General features: G+C 37.4%; 1 protein-coding gene across 1 annotated transcript; it reads right to left on the bottom strand.

Annotated features, from left to right (window-relative positions):
• Positions 1-10,842: 10,842 nt before the first annotated feature.
• On the bottom strand, positions 10,843-21,008 carry LOC107084041 (SH2 domain-containing adapter protein E-like). The gene is made up of 6 exons (XM_015373682.1): positions 20,077-21,008; positions 17,954-18,080; positions 15,339-15,569; positions 14,824-15,031; positions 13,191-13,310; positions 10,843-12,261 (listed from the first exon to the last, which is right to left on the bottom strand). Exons 1-6 carry the CDS (start codon positions 20,617-20,619, stop codon positions 12,078-12,080), a joined length of 1,413 nt encoding a protein of 470 aa, XP_015229168.1. The 5' UTR covers positions 20,620-21,008; the 3' UTR covers positions 10,843-12,077.
• Between the last annotated feature and the right edge of the window lie 139 nt (positions 21,009-21,147).

Genomic DNA, 21,147 nt, shown 5'->3' on the forward strand with positions numbered 1-21,147 from the left:
CAGATAAAAAGTCTAAAATCCAACCAGCAAAACAAAAGCAGGTTTAAAATAGTTAGGAAGCTCATTGGATTAGAGGGAATTTGAAAGCTGAAGTACAGTCGACACATAGAAGCTGAGAAAGGGCTTTGGTCAGATGGTAATGCAGGAAGTTCAATAATGGATGATTGTGTCACTTCAAGTGTCTAAAGCCTGTGTTTTCTTTTAAATGTTTACAAAACTAATCTTCAACATAGTCTTGATCAATATTTCTTCTTTTGGATCTTTAACATTCTCCATTCCAGTCCTTTCTTTGAAAAATGAGCAATAACTATCTAAGACAGATTAGTGGTCTGTTAAAGGAAATTGTAATTTAATGTGTGAACCAGCAAACTCTGGAATCTTGAAGCTGTAAAACAAATTTGCATTTCTGTGGATTTAAAAGAAAAATATTAATTTCAAAAATCTTTTTTGTGACAGCAAAGAGTGAAAGCCACAACACTGTATGGACAATGATTGGAGCTCAGAGCGGAAAAAAGACTGTCTTAAGTGAAATATGTGTGCACACTCTGCTCAAACACCAAAAAACACGCCATCTGCTATTAACACTCATCTTTCAAGGATCATTATACAGCTGAAATCCTAGATTCAATGGAAGGAAAACCTGAAGCTGAAGGAATGGTGACACAGCATGGATCATACCCCAGCAATGAATGTTTCTGTAGTAGAGTCAGCCGAGACGCTACTATGTTAATTGTGGAAAGACTTAAAGAGTCTATGGCGCTTTTTAAAAAGGGTGTCTCACCAGAACGTTGAATTCCTTCAGTGCAGGTAAACCCAATAGACGGTGATTAGAAAAGTTAAACACTTTCAGCTGCTTCTATTCACCGCAAATTTGGGACAAGCAGTGCTGATGCATATTTCTGGTTATCAGAGTAACACACTGGTTTAGATTCTCTGTCATTAAGGAGACAACTGTAACAGCCTAGCACAAATCTAGACCGTATTTCGAAAAGATTCTCCACCTCTCATGCAAAAAGCCTCCTTAGCACAAACTGAAGAAGTCTTCATAGTAAAAATGTGAGTCAGAACTGGAGCAGAAATTAGAGAGTCTGACTGAAAGCTGCAACAATTTTGTGTTCGTTGTATGCTACTCTTTTTGGTGATTGCAGTGTTACTTTTTCTTAAATTCTATTTAAGCTGCACTGTTTTCTTATTGGACGGCATGTTATGGCTTAAAGTTTAATTAAGATTTTCCTATGTGGCTTAACTTTTGTACAACTTTTAGCAGTACACCTTCCACCCTCTGCACCAGACTGTAGAGAAGCTGAGCAGCTCCTTTTGTGAAAGATTTTTACACCCTGTTTGTAAAAAGGTGCGCCACCGCAGGTCATTCATCCCTGTTGCAACCAGACTCTACAATGCGACACTACGGTAATAACTTCTGCAATGTATATTGTGCAATTACTATTTGATACCCTGCACAATAACCTGTCTCTATATATTTGAGACCCTGTGCAATAACTATATATATATAAATATAAATATCCATCCAGATGAATACCCATGTAAACACCCTGTGCAATAACCCTGTATAAAGATCCTACCTTAAAAGAATAAAAAAAAGCTGTCATATGTGGACGCACTGTATACACTGTATATATCATGCACCTTTTTCTACCATTGGCACATTCTTCTCCTTTGAGTATTTGAGTTGATGTAAAGAGTATTTTTCCCTGCTGTGAGATCAATAAAGACAATCAATTAATCAATCAATCAACCATAGCATTGTTTAATTAACAGCTAAGTAGACAGTCATCAGACAAGTTCAGGAAACTCACTATTGTTGTGGCAAACCTCATGTGAAGCAAATTACTTGTAAACAAAGGATTGCTTAAGACTTTTGCTTAGTACTGAATAAAAATTGTGTGTTTTGTTTTTTTTTGTCATATAAATCTTGCTTATTTCTCCTTTGCTCCAAAACCACTTAGATCGTCTCCACAAACCAAGTCTGTTACAACACAGAGATTTAAACAGCAGCCGAGAATTTAAGAAAGACAGATTGTTGAATGAAAAAGTAAATGTCTTGTATGATTGGCTACACCTGGACGTGGGGCTGAGTAGGATGTCAGTGAGCAGGGAGTGTGTGTCTGTGTGTAAGCATTCTCTTCCCTCTGTGTGTGTCTCTTTGTGCTGGGGATTCCCACAGAGTAAACTGCTTCAGCTCACACATCACATCCTGCCAACAATATCCTGCAAGTCCTGTTCCGCTAGATCTAAGCTGACCCAGATGTTTGACTTAAAACTGCGTAGAAAACTCCTTCAAGAGGGGAAAACAGAAATAGGGTGTGATATGTGAGAGCGTATGTGTGCATGCCTGTGTCAGTATGGTGTGAATAAAGGATAGCAAAGATGGGGAGGGGATCCAGATTGTGAAGCACATTACTGAAGTGCAGAGCTTGGAAAGTGGGGGGATAAAATCAGGGAGGAATGCAAGAGTTGCTGTTCTAGCAAACAGCTCTATCTGTCCCTCGCACATGGACATCAGCAGATTAGAACATCCTCCTTCACCAAATTGGCTTTTACAACTCTGTATCAGACTGAAAATAAAACAAAGGGCCAAATATGAAACAGATGAAACACAGATCCTATCAGCCAGAGGGATTTCTTCATTTCTGGGTGTACACCGTTAGTGTTAACCAACTTTTTGTTTTTGCCTCTAGCAAGATTGGGAAACTGACTCCAGGTCAGCCAGTTGTCCGAGGGGCGGGGCTTACCCGATCTGCTCTTGTTCTTCAGCCATCTCTGTTCTCCAAAGGTGTCCTTTGATAGATTGGTGTGAATGCTTCGCTTCGTGCACGCCTGCTGACTGGTTCCCCATCCGGAGCAAAAACCTTAGAGTGACCCTTAAGACAACCAAGCAGCTTGTTATAGCAGTCTCTAGCCCCTGTATTAATCTGCAGTCCCCTTCAAAATTATCAATAAAAGTGAATTATAAACTTCAGATAACATGCAGACATCTTAACAGGGTAAGCAGGACCTTAAATGCAGATGAGGTTTCAGAAAAGTCGATTCAGGTTTGAAATGTCACAACTCCATAAGTCCACCATGCCAAAAACAATCTGTCTGTTCAGCGTCTGCTGCACATATGGCAGATATGTTAGATGTTATATAAGTGGAAGACAATAAAATGCACCATTGAAAACAAAGTGTATTAATTTCACCATGAACAAGTGAAATACTGTGAAAAAAATACTTTCCCTCTTGCAGAAGAAATCACTTTTTGCATTTTTTGTGATTTAAATACTTAATATAATTAAATAAAAATATCCCCATAATAGAAATACAAATAGCAGCTTTTAAGTTATCACTCCATTTGTTTAAGTAAAAAGTAATTGTTCGATAAGCCTTATAATAATTTTCCCATAATAACTCACTTTTCTCTATAGAATATTTTAATCTCAGGCACACTGAAGAGAGATTAAAGCATTAGCAATCTTTTTTTAAGATTTTAACATTGTATAACTATTGGTCTTAATTCTGATTTAAGGCCACTGAACAACCTTTTTATTCAAAACCATGAAGAGCTTGACTTGCTTGTGTGTTTCAGATAATTTTGTTGGTTTGCTTGGGCTTCAGGTTGTTCATTGATGGCAGGAAAATCTTCTAGATTTCATCTCATCTGTGATTTATGCTAGAGAAGGGAATTAATAATTCCATTGATTTTACCTACCTTCCAAAATGTTCCCGATTTGAATTCTCACAACAATATTGGAGATATTTAAGATGTTATTTGCACATCTTTGACACACAATGAAAAGATAATGTATAGCAAAGATCAGTAGGGTTAGGTTCCCAGTGACCTGCTGTCTTATGGTAAGGTACTGATTGAGTCACCATCTAGGTTTTATTTGATCATTGTTGGTATGATAAGAATCAAGGGACTCTCTGAAATGAAAAGCTGTATTACAGCACCAGGATTATTAAATAAAAAAAATGGCTTGACTCTTGTTTTTCCCGTTCCATGTATGGCAAGTGAGTAAAGAATCTTCATAGGGCACTGTTATATTAAGTGATATAATTTTTTACTAATTTTCAACATTTAAAATAATCTGTGGCAGTCTGATTTATGTGGATATGAAAAAGTGTATTCTACTGTGTTATAATGCATGGTAAGGCAGTACAAGAGAGTTGTTTTCCATTGGTATTCTGACCTCTGTTGCACTTTATGTCATGATCTTGGTACTGATGACTGGATTATTAGTTCATTTCTTCCACCTGCTTAGCTCTGCCCAATTTCATCTCCCTTCATCTGGTCTACCTGTTCCCGTTTCTATTTAAGCTGCCTGTTTCCAGCCATCAGCGCAAGATTTTACTAGCTGAGTGTGAGAGTTCTGTAGCGTACCCTGCAGTATCTTCAAAATTGGAAAGTCCAGTGGATTGTTTTTAATTTCCTTTTTTAGGAATGACTATGACCTTGATGAACGAGAATCTTCACCAGCGTACTCTGTAGTGTTTTGATTACCTGATCCTGACCTGTTTTTGTCTCTGGACTCCAGAGTTTGGCTTGTTCTGGTTCTTGTCTGTTTCTGCCTTTTCCTGTTTTCAGAATGCTGTTTGGACTATGTCTGTTAAAGGCCTTGGATCTGTCCTCCGACCTGGCTTGGATTTCCCTTCGGTACTTCTTCGTCTCTCTGATCTTCTGGACATCTGCTCCTGCATCAAGACCTGCTCTGAATTCTTCCTCTGGATTCTTCTGCTCATCCTAGACTGTTGGTTTCCATTCGTCAGTCTGCTCTGCCTCACTCCTGAAACTCTCTGGCTGGATTCCAGTTTTTGGTCTGGGTACCAACAAAACGTTAGAACCAGGTTAGTGACTCACATGCTCGTTATCATTCCCCGTCTGAGTTTCGTGGTGACTAACCTGAGTTTATACCGATTCAGAGATTCCAGTAAACCGGTCCCAGCTGACGAATCACAGTCCTCAGAGCATTCAATAAAGCATTTCACTTGAAAACAAACCTGTTTTTTTCTGCCTAAATTCTGGGTCCTACTTGCTGAGCCCTGACACTTTAACTCAAAACTGATTGACAATGGTTTGACAGTGAGATTACTGAGGCAAGCTGCAGTGATTCAGATGTTCTTCTGGTTTCTTTTTTGACCTCCTTTAGGAGATGTGAATTTGTCCTTTAAGTAATTTGGTAAATAACTCTAATCGTAGTTAACGAGAATCCAAAAGCATTGGAAATGCCTTTAAACCAATATATGACACAGTTTGTTTCCCATCTGCTCTATAGTTTCTTCAGATGGTGGAAAATTGTGATATTTTTAATCTTTCAGATGTCTTTATGTTGTTAGATAGGCTATTTTTTTATTCTCAGCATGAATAGAATAAATTTTTATACATTTGGACAAGTTACATTGGATAACCTTTATGTCTTGATTAATTACATTTGAACTAGCAAACTGATTCTTTACCATACTGAAAAAGCCTCTAATTTATGCAAAAATATATAGAAGCGAATATTAATAAAAAATGTTGAAAAGTTTGTTAATAACTTATTTCAAACACTTCAGAGATTTTACAATATTATAGAGAAAATTGTTCAGGACTTAAATGTTCTTTATTTAAAAACTTTATAGAAATGCTTCATTTATAGTTCAAATATTATCTCTAAAACATAAACATAAAAAAAAAATCTTTTTTTTTTAATATAATAAGAGAACAATCTTAATGTGTTTAGGGTAAAACATGTTTTTTTTAGCTGTCTGCTGTAAGTGGTAAGGAAAAAGTTTGAAACAGAAAACCTCAACAAGTTGTGCTCCATTGCAGCCCACAATCTTTTCATCCTTTTGTGCACAAACAATGAGTGCAGAACATGCCCGACCTCACCTGGTGAGGTCAAACTGAACAGCAAGAGTGTCAGAAAAACCTGGATCACACATGGCAGGTGCTGCCTGCATGCATGAGGGGAAGAGGAAGATCTAAGAGAGAGCCAGGCAGTGTCAGTGGCCTGATGCGTTTGATAAGGACGACAGGGACACTTCAGTTACCAAGAGAGCAGGTCAAGTGAAACCAAGATCTCAAGGCACCACGTCCATCAGGAGTCAGGCGGCGATCGTGTCAAGTTGTCATGCAAGCCAAAAAAGAGGCAGCGGGTGGACAGAGGGGTAGAATGACTTATACATGGGAACAAAATGAGGTTATTTATTCAAGTATAGAGCAGAACAGGCTGTAGCTCTATATCATCTGCTGATTAAACCCTTTCTAGGTGTAGCTGGCTCTGTCTTTGGAGAACTTGAGAAGGGCGGCTTTGCTCGTGTTCATGAAATTAATCTTGATAGAAGCCCTCAGGGAGACTCAGAGCCTGCCAAAGATGAATCAGAAGACAAAGTTCTGATATCCTCATTTCATAAAGAGCTTAAACTGCACCATATTTAACAAAACATTGTGGATTTAAACTTGCCTTTGGAAAAATTATACAGTTTTATTATGTTTTTGCCTTTTGATTATCTTTTCAGCCTATTGCATGTGATCTACATGCAAATCACTGTGTCAAAATAAACCATCCTGTATTGCACTACTAATATATGGATAGCATTTGCACCTAGATCAGATGCTCCAGGAGGACACCAACGTCTGGCATTGTTGTGGTTGGATATTTGACCGCTCCTCCTGGCAGAGCTGGTGGGGTTCCGTTAATCTTGTTGGTTTCCTGCTGCTGACTCAAATTTGAACACAAGGCCACGACTTTGGCAGAAGAAGATATACATTTGATGACTGCACTGCACAGCAAAATATTAACTTAACTAGAATATATTATTTAGATTTTTTGCTAAGGATATCCGGTTATACAAAATAATGATGTCTTCATAATTCACCAATCAGTTATGGTGTTCCACAAGGCTCTTGTCCAGGCCCAGTCGTATCTCTTCACAGTCTAGCATTGAGAGGCATTATAAATGATAGCATTAAATTCTGCTTCTGCTAAGATAATGCCAAGATTTTTTTTTCTTTTAACCATTAAAAACAAGTTTTTGATCAGTTGCATGAATTGTAAAATTCTCCCAGAAACATTCACACTTTGATTAAAGATAATAGTTTTCTCTTAAATCTAAAGTCTGATTATTTTTCTAGGTCCTGATCTGCTCTTTGCCTTGTTAGCTAGCTACTTACTTATGTTTACTGTATGCTTATGTTTACAATGGCACACAGAAGGACTTACTGGAACCACTGAGTAATTATTGCTCAATAACTTTATTTACTACATAGAGCCACCAGACAGTTCATGTTCAACAAACCACTCTAAGATTATTTGAGCATTGTGATATGGTGCATTATTCTAATAGAGTAGACATCAAAATATGTGTATACTTTGGTCTTAAAAGGACAAAGATTTACAGCAACCATAGTCAGATGTACTCTGGTGTTTAAATGAGATTTAATTGTTCCTAAGAAGCCCCTGAAAGTGCCATGAAAATATCTGCCACACCATAACAACCCTTACAGTTGCCTTAACAGTTGAAACATTACATGTCTCCATGCTTTTCTGTTGTGTGCATCAAATTTAACCCGAGGGTCTACATTTTGCAGCTGAAGTCCAAACCTTTAACACCAAGAATTATTTTTCATTGTTTTGTATATGATAGACTCAGAAAGCTTTTTATTATTTTGTTCTCAAGCACCTAATTTGGAGATCTGATTTGTTTTCGTTCCAGCAAAACTAGTTTCTGCATGGTTAGTGATTTAGTTCTGTATTCAAAAAAAGGAACACCTATGTAAGTAAAAATAGACATCTGTAAACTGGGTCAAACAGTCAACCCCTGTCCCATAAGATGGGATACAGACTTTTAGAATTGCTGCTGCAGAATCTAAGATGGATTTTATGTAAATAGGTTTATCTTTTGTCTTTTCTCAGTCATAAATAAGTCGGAGTGTGAACAGTTATTTTTTTAGCTAACGTGTCAATATGGTTTTATTACATAATCCACAAATTTGTTTCTATTAAGGAAAATAATAGGGTTTACTGAAAAGAAAAACACTTCTAGTAGAAATCCTAGTGTACATTTTTTAAATAATGTCCTCTTGGCTCATATAATTACACATTTTAGTGTACTTGTGCATTAAAATTGATGTTCTCAAATTGTTTTATTTTATCATTGATTTATTTAAATCGTGTTTTATTATAGAAAGTTTTTAAGGTAGAAATTGAGCAATAATAATTTTACCTTATATAACCACATATGAACATGGTTTTCTTAGTCCCAGCTACAATAAAATAAGGCTGGGGAAAAAGCTAACCTTTCCTGTAGCCTTTTGGGGGAGGTTGTCCAAAAAGGGTGTGTTTTGTATACTTGTTAAAATGTTGAAAACTGGAGAACCCCTAAGACGTTAACATAAAGTAAACGTGACATGTAAGTAAACTGTCAAAGCATGTTTCAAGAAATGTTATTTCCACCCTATTTGATCTCAGAAACCCTCCAAAATCCTACCAGCACTGTTCTTTATGAAATCCAGCGATATATATGTATAGAAATATATATATTTATTATTATTTTATTTTCCACCAGTCACCGGTCCCCAAACCCAGAGGTGCTGCAGCATTCGTGAGAAGACTGAAAGCTATCTGAGGTTTTAAAGTAATAAGACCATCATGTGTTGAACCACAAACTGCTGGCATCAAACATACATAAGAAGCACCCACATCCCCCTCTGCAAGTCAGACAGTCACCTGCCTCGGGTGACACAGAGCCGGCGAGGCAGGTAAAGGAGATCCGTAAGAAAAGAAGGGAAGAAGAGAGGGATGGTGTCAAATGCTTCTTTTTTTCCCCCTTCACATTAAGCATCCTTGACATGAGTGAAATGATCCGACTCTTACTCCTTTTAGGGCTGCATTTACTTTAATCCATACTATAGAGTTCAGCTTGGTAAACTGTTTGTGTTCCACATAATCCTCAGGTTAAAACTTAATCCCTCATCCAAGACACCTCCTGACCTTGTCAATCTTTGGAACAATAAGTTAAGATAACATCCAGAGTGAGCTCAAACCCCCCATTCTGTCATAGTTGCTCAGGATTGATGAGATGCAAGAAAACTTTGAGAGTGTTTCATTGAAGCACCAACACAAACAGACTAATTTTTTTTTCATTTTCCATTGCTGGTTTTATTGGAATCAGAGAGTAAAAAGCATCAATCTCTGAGATTCAGACGCATTAAAGCTGGTTCACATTTAAATCACATTAAAACAGAAACATCAAAAAACAATAAAAAACAAAAAATTCAAGTGACATGTTAGTGGTTTGACTCAAAGAAATATAAAGCTGTGGAAGTCGAATCATAATCAGACTCGATTTGAGGCTGAATTTTAAACTCCAGGATGCTGATGAACCACAAAACTGAATGCTCTGCATGTTTGAGCAGATAGGTTGTAAAACCAAGAATTTTAGAGAAAATGCAAACATCTTCTGTGTATTTTCCACCTCTTTGCAACGGAACTCCTCCCTTTAACGGAAAGAACAGGCAGAGGATCAGCTACCTGAGCAAGTACACTTGCTCATGATGAAATGTTTGTCGAAGGTGGATCTCACTATAAGCTCAGTAAAGAGAAAACTGCTGATCAGGCTTGGGTAAATGACCTCACAAGAATCAAGCTTGTGAGCAGACACTAGAAAACAGAGCAATTCTTCATAATAAAATCATTTTTTACCACAAAAACAAGAACTGACCATAGGATTTTTTTTCCTTATATGAAAAACTAGATCTAAGCAGAGCTAATCTGACTTCACCAACATACTAGTTTGAGGTTTTTTAACAAATAATTTTTCTTTTCAAACTTGTACGTTTTTATAAATAATTATTTGTTAGCAATATTTTTAAATAGTCATCCCTTACCATTCCATTTCCAGGAGCTTCTCTTTTTGCACCAACACTAAAAGCTTCATTTCTTGTGGAATGTGATGGAAGAAACTAGTTTGTTGCCAGAGTGCATACATTTTTCCTCTAACCATCCAGAACTTTAGTGACCATGAAAAACATAATTGATCACAGCCGGGTTTGGTATGTGCTCTTGAATCTTAAAGCACATTGTAAACCCAGTGTATGTAGATATGAAGATATGAGTTTCTTTGCCTAACTTGTTGCTTCCCAAATTATTTATTTCAAACAATTTTTTCCAGTTTAATCCAAATTAAGATTTTTTTCCCCCAGCAAATCCTTGATGCCATACAATTATTCACAGCAACACAATGCATATAAAAAAAGTTTTAACCACAGAAACATTTTATATTTTTTTCAGTGTTTCTAGGATATACCATGGAAATTGTGGCCACTTTCTGCAAGACATTAACGAAAATTAGCAACACATCAGAACGTGTTGTTGCAGGAGGGTAGATGAATGTAGATCTTCCAAAAGCATATAAAACACATTCTCATCTGTACTGCTCACACCTACGGTCAGGGAGTGTTAAAGTTTAAATAAACTAGAGCAGCAACAAACAAGGCTGACTTTCGAATCAAGTTTATCTTTGCACCTGACATAAGCTCAGCTGCAGCAAAGAGTGGTACCTTGATGTCCCCAAGTCTCCAGAAAACCCATTATATCTACATTTCAGCTGTTGTTTAGGAGAAATGCCAGGAAAGGAACAAAATAAAAGTCTTCTTTCCTACCATCACATATGTAAACATGTTATTTTTTTAAACATCACGTGAAATTGGACCTGAACTGTGTATCAGTTGAAATTACAGCATGAAGACTGAGGGAACAAAGATCTCAATGGGATGAGACTAAGATATATTTTCCTGCCATGAACACAGCAGGCAGGCCATGTCAAAGGAGGAGAACACCCCAGTTTCATGCCCACTTTGTCTATACCTTTAAAAACTTTTTTTAGACTACATTATAGAGATTTAGATTTAGAAGCCAATACTACTTGGCTCTACTACTAATGTGACATTTGTGCCACTGTTGTTTTTTATGACAGCACAATGATCAAAACCATATGCCCAAATTAACTAGAAATACTTCACTAGACACAGAACCTAGATCCAAATCCTACATAAACTAAAAACAAGAGAGCATAGGAGAGAAGTAGGATGTTGAATAATCTGGAGCAAGCTCAAGTCCTTGAATCCTGTGACTTTTAGATTTCTCCCTGCTCCAACACGCCTGAATTAAATGACTTAATTACCTTATTGGTTGAATTAATGTTCTCCAGAGTCCTGCAAATGACCTACTTATTTGATTCTGGTTTGTTCCAACAGGGAAAAGCATGTGTGCAACATATTAACAGACGACAATGAAAGTCATCTCCAAAGTACTAATAGATAGACCTCTACCTCTCCACCGATTGGAAATCACTGTAATGTTCCTATAAATGAGCAGACATGTTTAACCTGATATTCTTAGCTCTTGTAAAAAGTATAATCACTACAAAGCTGGCACTCTGTTTAGCACATTGCTTTAGGGTGAATCACACATTATTCCCAGTGCACAAAATGCAGTGGAAAATGTTTCCTCGTTCACAGAGGGGAAACATCCTCATGGGACAATGGGTACAGAAATCAAATGCATAAATTACTATTTCATATAATGTCACCAAGCTCGCAGGGTTTTTATACATCTTTAGAAATAGATAAATTGGCTTTTAAGCAAAGAGAAAAAAAGTCATACTTTTGTAAGCAGGTGTAGGATATGTCCTTGTCCACTAGAAGGCAGAAGAGAATGCCAAACAAAAAGTTTCCATTATCCTCAAATGTAACTAAATAACAATAAAATAGCAGCAGTGTTTAGGGACATGGCTAATAACACATCTGTTATCCCTTCTTGAACTCAGGTCACATTTAAATCAGACAAAAAGTGCCTTGTTATTTCTGCTGAGCGTATTTAGATGCAAAATAGCAGCCTTGATGTTTTGCATAAGCTGCACATTCACTCAAACTAAAAGTAAAATAAACCAACTGAGGGCCCTAAACAGAGTTTAGATAGACATTAAATCAACTAAAATAACATATCAGTGGGATTTTTTTTTAGATGCAATAAAAATAATGTTGTAATTATTTTCTCTACTCCCTGCTTTATAAACTTGAGGTTTTAAGGTCATAGTCACTGCAGACGAGGCACAGGGTGGAGCAGCGTCATGTGCTCGGCTCCGTTGAAAGGCAGGCGCCTGGTGCAGTAATGGTGCACCACCTCTGGGATGCTGGGAAACACACAGCTGCTCTGGTCCAGGGTGTAGCTGTTCTCTTTAGTCTGGGCCACAATGATGTGAACACAGCCCTGACTCGTCCTGAGGCACAGGCAAGAAAGACAAGTCATTTACTTCTATTCTATCCAAATGATAATTGGAAGAAAAAAATTATTCTCTATACATCAATTGTTTTTTCTAATTACTGATTATATAAAACTTACTGCATTTAGTTTTGACCTAAATACAATGTTATTGATAATGCAACCTTTGCTAATTTTCCCCCTCAATCAATGTATGATTTATCTATTGGTAACAACTTTACAGTTGCCTTTATTTCCACTAGTTTTATCCCAAAATTATTTGCATAATATCATATTAATAATACTAGATTATAATTATATACAGTTTAAATAGAATCAACACTTATCAGGAATCCAAAACTAAAAATCTTGGTCTTGAATTGTTCTGTCCAACAAAGTCTTTTTCATTCAGACTATTTCATCTAAGGTTTGTTTATGTATTTATTTTACTGCATTGATAATATGCACTATATAAATAAACTTGCCTTGCCTTTGTGGCTCAATAGAAATTATATGATAGTTGAAAAGAAACAGAGCACATAAGTTTAAATTAAATGCAGATGTTAGAGGATAGGAAGTGGAGAAGCTCTAAAGAGTACAAACAGGGTAATGTGAAGATAAGGAGAATACGTGATTGTAGAGCTCCTTTGATATATTTGGCTTTTTAAAATATGCATATCTTTAACAGGTGAAAAATAATAAATACCATCTGTAAAAAAAAAAAAAAAAAAAAAAAAAAAGTGTACAAAATAATAATCCACTTCACTGAAATAATTAAATGAAGATGCTTTTGAGCACTCATTATCCCCATGACCTTTATGACTAACAAACCCACAAACTTAATTCTTCCAAACACCAACAACAGCATGCCACCAATAAGCAATGAGCACCCATTTTCAAACACTTCATCCAGAAAAAAATGCCCCTGCACTTCCTGAAAACACTCACTTGAGGGCAATGGAGTACTTGCTGTTGTCAGACTCGCTGTTCCTGACCAGGAAGCTGGCCTCTTTGCAGGACTGCAGCTGTGACTCCGCCTCCTGTCTGGTCACATAACCATGGTACCAGCTGGAAGATATAAAGTGTAGAATCGAAAAGTTTGTTAGACTCTTTGATAATAAAATTGTTTGTTGAGCTTTTATGTTGGGAAATAATGAGATTTGTAAACATTATACCATAAGTCATAAATGCAGAGGGTTTATAAAACCACTATAAAAATCTCCACCATCTTAGTGAAAGCTTGGAAATCAGCAGAAACTTCCAAATCTTGTCATATTAGAGAAACAAACTCTAATATAGTTCATAAATTAAATGTAAAACATGTTTATTTCCATCCACTTTTTCCATTTTCCATTATACTTATCCCAAGCAGGGTTGCAAGGGGTGCTTGTCCCCGTCTCCTGCTGTCTACAGGCAAGAGGCGGGGTACACCCTCGAGAGGTCACCAGTCCATCGCAGGGCAACACAGAGACAAACAGGACAAACAACCATTCACACACACACTCACACCTAAGGAGAATTTAGAGAAGCTATTTAACCTAACACTTATATTTTTGGACTGTGGGAGGAAGCCGGGGTACCCGGAGAGAACCCACACATGCACAGGGAGAACATGAAAACTCCATGCAGAAAGTCCCTGGGCCGAGAATCGAACCTGGGACCTTCTTGCTGCAAGGCAACAATGCCACCTACACACACTGAGCAGCCCTCACATTTTAATTGAAATCTGAAAAATGCATTTATTTCAATCCCCTCTGAGTCAATACTTTGTAGAAACACTTTTTCTTACAGCTGAAGATGAAGCAGAGGAGGCTACCAGCATCAGCGCTGCTCAACCGCCTGATTTTGTCCCCACACTCATCTTTACCAAATGGCTCAGTCAGAGTGGACTGATTTTTTTATATGCATTTTTTATATGCACACTGTTGCCTCTTAAACTGTCCTGTTATTCTTCTGCACCCATGTAACATTTTTTATTATAATTTAACCGTTTCTCACTTCAGCCAGTCTTCATTTGGGTCCTTTACATACCGAAACCTTACAATCATGTGCAACTTCATTTAACTCTTGGGGGGTTGTTTTACAAAGCTTTTTGAATTTTTTTTGTACTGAAATGTACAAATAAACTTGCCTTGCCTTTATGACCTAAAACTGATGTAAACCTCCCCACATCTTTATCCTAGTCCTGTCTTTTGATTTCCACATTCTTCATAATGAATTTTGTTTTTTTCAAGAAATCTTGATGTCTTTCATGAAACAGCTGGGTTTACACCAGGGTTAAGGTTAAGATAGCTAATATACTATATATATATCTATATATATATCTATATATATAGATATATATATATATAGATGTATATATATATTTTGTTGTATTGGTGTTTAATTAGGTGTACGAGAGTAAAGTGGATGAAATTAAATGCACACCACACTTATTTTTCTGCTTTTAGGGATGTCCCACTTTGAGTCACTTTAAAATCTAACTAAAATAAACAAGAAGCTAGGATTTTAATATGACAAAATGTAAAAAACGAAAACCATATTTAATCAAATGAATTGTTTGGCATATAAAGGATGTTACCTCTGTTTTTCAAGGGGAAGTGAGGGGTCCACACAGCAGGTCTCACCATCTGGGCTGCCGCAGCGAGCTGAAGATGGCAGCAGAGTTGGGTGAGAGGATCTCAAGTTTTTCTGGCTTTTGCTTTTCTGCCTCTGATGCTGCTGCAACTGGGTCTGTCTTGTGAGTGTTTGATGGCACATCTCTTCTTTGACTGGGCTGTCGAATTGTGCTGAGAAAAGACAAGCACAGGCAAAACAAAAAATAAAGAAAAAACTATATGCAAGAAAAACTTTGTCTTTGCGTTTGAACTCTCTGTTGAAGTCTAGGAAATAATAAAACAGCAGCGGGGTGCTTTGATGTTTAGTACAAGTTGTTCAGAATGCTGTTGGTCTGTGTAGCTTATAAAAAATACATGTGAGGGTAAAGCAGGCGAAGGAAGGGTAAACACTGCCAAGTAGGCTTAAAAGGCTTTAACCACAATCAAACTCAGTGATGATTCAAGAAAAAACAATGAGTTTAAAGATTCCACGCTGTACCCGACAGAGTCCTGACAATGTGCTCCTTCCTCCACTCCCAGGCAAGCTCGTATTCAGTGACGGGTCGCTGGTCCAGCTTTGGCTTCACCACAGCCGTCTTCTTACTGTCAGCACTTCCCTCATATGGGTCATCATAGATGGCAGCTGGCTGACCTTTCTCTGCAGCTCCTTCACTGCCATCAGTAGGCGCACACACCTTCAGCAAGTCTTTAGATCCCCTTCGTCTGATCTCTGGCAGGTTAAAGAGAATGGATTAAAGATTAAAATATCCGCTGGGTACATGAGAGCTTAAGGAGGGCTACAGTCTGTGGAAACTGGACACAAAAACACACTGAATTGGCATGCAACTGAATTTGAGATAAACCAAAAGTCTACTAACCCCTGCTAAAATGAGACTTATTTACTATCTTTTTCCTGATCTAATGTATCATGAATCCTTGTTAAATTGACTAAAAGCAACAGAAAATCAACAGAAAAAGCAACAGAAAATCTGAAAACATTGACATAACATTAATTTTCCTCTCATGAAGACATTTTTTAGATGATGTGAATATTTGCATGGCATTAGTTTGAGGCTGAGTTATTTAGATTTCAGAGACTCCAGAGGGTTAAGGGTGACAGCTGCCTTCTATTTGTGATTGCTTTAACTCTCTATTCAATGTCATTCTCCACTCTTCCCTCAGTATACATTCTGGTTCTTCTGTTTGCAGCTCTTTATTCCACTGCCTCTCCATGCTGCAGAGATACAGTGCCTGCTCATCCTTTGTACTTGGTGCCATTTTAACCACATAATAACAATAAGATTTGGGTAGATAGATTGTATGGCTTCTGTCTTGCAGCTCTCGCTCCTTAGTCCAAACATATAGAGATACACAAAAGTTCAGGCAAAACAAAATGCTTTTATTGGATTATGAGTGAGTTTGTTTAGCATCTTGACACAATTTACACTCTGAATATATTCTATATGTGTGGCAGCAGTGTGCCTGAGTTTAAATTCAGGCACACTATCAGCAAAAGGAAAGAAAACTAACAGTAGAATTATGTTGGTAAAGGCTAGCTCATACTTGAATTCATGGATGTCTGCGTATTCACTGGCAGACTGTGGAAACGTTTATGCTTCATGCACAGATCATTGCCAACAGGGATTGCAGGATTTTATACTTCGTGGGGCTTTTTCCCCCTTTATATATAGTTCTGCACCTAATATTCTGGCCAACTCTGGGAGAGAGTGAACCACAGACTGCAATTAACAACTGCATGTAGAAGTAGAAAACATTTCCAACATTCAAAGCCTCTTTTTGTCATCCAACAGTGACAGAAAGTTTTCTTTCAGGAGTATTTTTCGTAATCTGTTGATTATGGGGGGTATTTATGAACTGCTGGTGTTTATTATTCAGGGCTAACTGGAGACACTAAGCAGATGTCAGCCGGATACATCTGCATAAAGCTACATTTTTAGAACCGTCCACATGGAGTCTCATTAAAAACTTCTTTGTGCAGATAAACCAAGTTGTTTCTTGGAACCGGTCATGTGGGGATGTGCATTGTCATTAACAGCTGTTCTCTACAGCTCTATGACGTCTGCTTGGTGGCTATACAGATAAAGCACAGACCACTTCAGTGCTGTACGTCATTTATTTGTTCAAATCTTACTACCTCTGAGGGATACATTTCACACAAAAGATGAACTAATTTTCCTGCCTAATATGGCGATATGAGACATTGTAAATCATATGAAGACATTTTTTCCCAAACAATGATGTAGATTATCTACATAGAAAGAGATTGATGAGTCAAATGTATGAGTCAAAGGAACACCCCTATAGCATTAAAAGAAAAAAAATCTGTTTTAACAATCACCAGGAGATTTTACAGAAAAATAGTGCCCGGTTAAATATCCATGTGGCTGGTATAAAATTTTCAATTTCCAGCCCTGCTCTCATCCCTGGTCTAAATAATAATTAAGAAAACAAACTTGACGTGTCACAACAACCAGATCTGAATAAGCAACAGAGAAGTGTATTCGGCAGAATTTAAGCATAAAGTTATGGTTTATTAACAGAATTCAGCTGCTGAAAAAAATCCTCATAATAGTTTCTCACATAGGATTTGAATGTCTTAAACTGCTGACTTACATCATTACATCCTCTGGTGATTATTTATTGTCTCAATAAGACACAACCTAAAAGACAACAGACCAATAAAATCCATTCACCTTCGGACAGTGCCATTGTCTGACTCTCCTGATCAACACAATAAACAATTTTTTTTTTCTGGCAATGTGTGATTTGCTGATTGGACACCACATTTCCTTTGCCACTGAGAGGCTTTGATTAATGGTCAGCCAGGTCCATATAGGGCTATACAAGAAGCTGCGTCCGAGTTTCTGGGAGCCAGTCAGGGCCAGCTTCCTTTAGAGAGAATAACGCCAGGAAACAGAAACAGGAAAGAGGAAGTGAGGACAGGAAACTGCACCCATTGTCTAAATGCAATACAGTCATCATAGCAAAGCCACGGATACAGAGACAAGAGTCACTTCACGTTCTCACAAGGACGATGGAAGTGACTGAAAATTGGAATCCTGTGAGGGCAAACATGTTTCCAGAGCTTCTTACCAGTTATCATTTGTTGGGCATCGTACGGCTCCATGTAGCCATCGTTCTCTCCAGATCTCTCTGCATCCCTCTGCTCTCTGGTTCTCTGAGCATCGAAGGGGTCCGCATAGTCCTCCAGAATAACCAGCTAGATTAGTGAAAATATAGAAAAGGCAACAGTTTAGGAGTGATTATATGCTTTTTTTAATGCATCAAAGAACACCACATTTAATGTTAATTTTACCAACATGAAAACAATAAATAAATAAATGCTAAAACGTCTGTTTGGGGAAAATTTATAGTTCTGTGTTTTTTTAGATTGGATGTAATGTTTCAGTAGAAAAAAAGTTACTCCACAAACTAGTAGGGCTGATTAATTTTAATAATATATTAGAAGTATCAAGCAAAATGAGCGTCCACACACAAATAAATGGAATTTATTATAAACAAAGATGAAGAAGAAGTTAAATGCAATCAGTGTTCTAATTAAAATAAGTAAAAAATAGTTCCAACCAATGTTGCTTTGATCAGTTTTTTTTTAGATGCTTATTATATTTTCCCAGAGCATAATGTAAAATCTTGCTAAAAATAAAAAGTATATCAGCAAATCAAAATAATTGAGCATTTCTTCATTATTAAATGAGAATATAATAATGATACTTTCCCAATTGTAAATTTTATTATAAAGTGATAACTTGAACAAGAGCAGGTGGCAATAATTTGCTTTACTGTAGCTAGAAGAAAGATATATTTCATTCATAGAAAGACGTTTTGTCACAAGCTATGCGAATGGGAGACTAAAATTATGGAAAATGTTTTACCTTCTAGTAGAAAAACTGAACCAAAAAATTAATCCAGAAGAAAATATTGGTTTTGATCAGTATTAATTAATTAATTAATGTATGTTAGAATGACTTATTTAAAGGTTAGACTGAGATATCAACAGATATTCTCCATCCAGTCTGACAGAGCTATAGGTTAATTTACAAAGATGAATAGAATATAAACCTGCCTCTGGATGTGCAGGGCTAATAGATCCAGACTTTTTCATTAGAGACTTTGGTGAACACTGAATCACAATATGTGTTATACCAGAATAGTGATCACCAGAGGGATGAACAATGCCTCTCTGCTTTATCACTCTAATAATAAGTAGAGAAGCCAGATTGCACGCAGGACAGGAAGGTGGTGACCTTTCTTTGTAATGAAGGCAGAGGCATGGGAAGGTCTGTGATCAAACGGTAGAGGTAAATGAAGAGAGACAAACTGGGAGGAGTAAAAAGAATCAGAAGCACAAAGTGATGTAATAATATTGATTTTTAAGGCTTGGACTGGATCCAGGCTCCTGAGCATAACTGAAGCCCTTTCTGCAGGTTAACACTGTTATAGTGCTTGATGTCATCTCATCAGTGTTTACACACTGCCTTAAAAAGGCACTAAGATGTGCCTGTAATAATAAACACATAAAGCTCTCTTTTGGATATAATATACGTATCTATATATCTATATATATCTATATATTTTTTTGTGGGAAAAAAGAAAAATTTGGCTCTGAATATGATAATAATATCCCCTTAAAATATGTATAGTTGAAACCTATTTCTCCATAAATGCTGTTTACCTTAAACAGCACGTGAAGTTATAAACAGACTGCACATGTTTGGGGTTTCTCAATACAATTTTTTTTTTTTAAGCTGTAAACAGGATGAAATTTAAGCGGTAAACAGGATGAAAAATACCTCAGAGTCCAGTTTACGCTTTGATCAAAGTCAGATACAGAGATGAAAGGGGAGAATTAGATCAGAACCATTTATGCTTTTCTATGCATGTTTTGTAAAGTTATTTAAACAGTTTTTTCCTGTTTAGTAAGTTATTTTTGCAACTCTAACTCTGGTTATTTATATCTATATATTCTGTCTTTGTCATCTGTCATTAGATTATTGAGACAATATTATGGAAATCGATCTGGAAAATATTTATTAAATTCATAGGACCAACATGGAATTCTGCAGGGGAACCCAAACAAACTTGGGACAGTCGAACTGATTCTTAATATTAGAATTACAGCTCAAAAATGGCCTCATTAAAAGTTGAAAAATTCTGTATTTAGTGATGCCAAATTTGGCCCTTGGAATCAAACTTACAGTTTCCGTTTTGCTCAGGGCAGCAGGTTTCTCCACTTCAGGGTCCAGTGGACTGCTGACGGTACCACTTACTGTAGTGAAATTGGGGCTTTTGTCCTGTTTGTCCACTCTCACCATTCGGCTCATGTAGCCGCAGGCGGGCGGGGTGGACTTTGGGGGTCTGTGCATCTCCTCCAGCACCGCCTCTGCTTTGGAGTTTTTGCGGCTTTTTCCAGACACCAAGGTGTCCCAAACTTTCCCATCCTTCTGGGATCCAGCTCCGTTTCTGACCTCTGAGTTCTTTCGGTTCCTTCCGGACAACAAGGAGCCAACACCTCCACCACCTCCTGCTGTGCTGTCTGCAGGGGAGCCTTTGCGATGGCCCGTTTTGGCCCCAAATCCAGCTTTATTTGCTTTCCTTTGGGAGCCTGGCTCAACCACTGAGCGGATCTTGTCCGTACCATTCTTCAGAGTTATTGGGAAATCCTTGAACCACTTTGCCATTTTTCCATCTGATTGAAACCAGTAAACTCCCCTGACTGGACCTACACCTATCAGCGCCATGCAACGGGGGCCCCCTGGGACCCACCTTTAGACAATCACAGCCTCTCTAACAAAAGACTTGCTCTGCTTTATTCCAATAGGAAGCTTGTAAAGAATGTTTTCCCACCTCACTTTAAAAGATTCATTTGAAAATTTCCTCAATCAAAAATAAAAGGGTGAACAATGAAAAAGCAAAGAAAAAAACAGAATACTGAAGTTTTATCCCATTGGAAATTTTCTTGTCTTTTATCCTTAAAAAAAACTCTTGAATGGACTTACTGTAAAAAAAATAAATAAAAGTTTATTCCTTTTGAATAAATAGATGTCTTTGAGGTGGTATCATGCAAAAAAGAGTGAAGTTTATTTTAATAGAGAGTTTTGGTCCCATTCCCAGAATGGCTGGTCGATCTTCTTCAACAAGAGTCGCAGTGGCAAAAAGTCAAATGAATGAGCCCCTGTGTGTGTGTGGGTGGGTGGGGGGTTAGAGGCAATCCCTGGTGGGTGGAGATCAGTGGCGGTTCAGTCCTGAATGGTGCCCTGGGCCCCTCC

Source organism: Cyprinodon variegatus, unplaced genomic scaffold (genome assembly GCF_000732505.1).
Source record: "Cyprinodon variegatus isolate N-32 unplaced genomic scaffold, C_variegatus-1.0 Scaffold91, whole genome shotgun sequence".
Lineage (NCBI taxonomy): Eukaryota > Metazoa > Chordata > Actinopteri > Cyprinodontiformes > Cyprinodontidae > Cyprinodon > Cyprinodon variegatus.

What these genes read in the sequence shown, in the direction of transcription:
- LOC107084041 (XM_015373682.1), bottom strand. Translation starts at nt 20,619, where the DNA reads ATGGCGCTGATAGGTGTAGGTCCAGTCAGGGGAGTTTACTGGTTTCAA. An exon ending in TGCCCAACAAATGATAACTG is followed by an intron (nt 15,570 to 17,953) that starts GTAAGAAGCTCT and finishes TTAACCTGCCAG; the next exon opens with AGATCAGACGAAGGGGATCT. An exon ending in CATTGTCAGGACTCTGTCGG is followed by an intron (nt 15,032 to 15,338) that starts GTACAGCGTGGA and finishes GTCTTTTCTCAG; the next exon opens with CACAATTCGACAGCCCAGTC.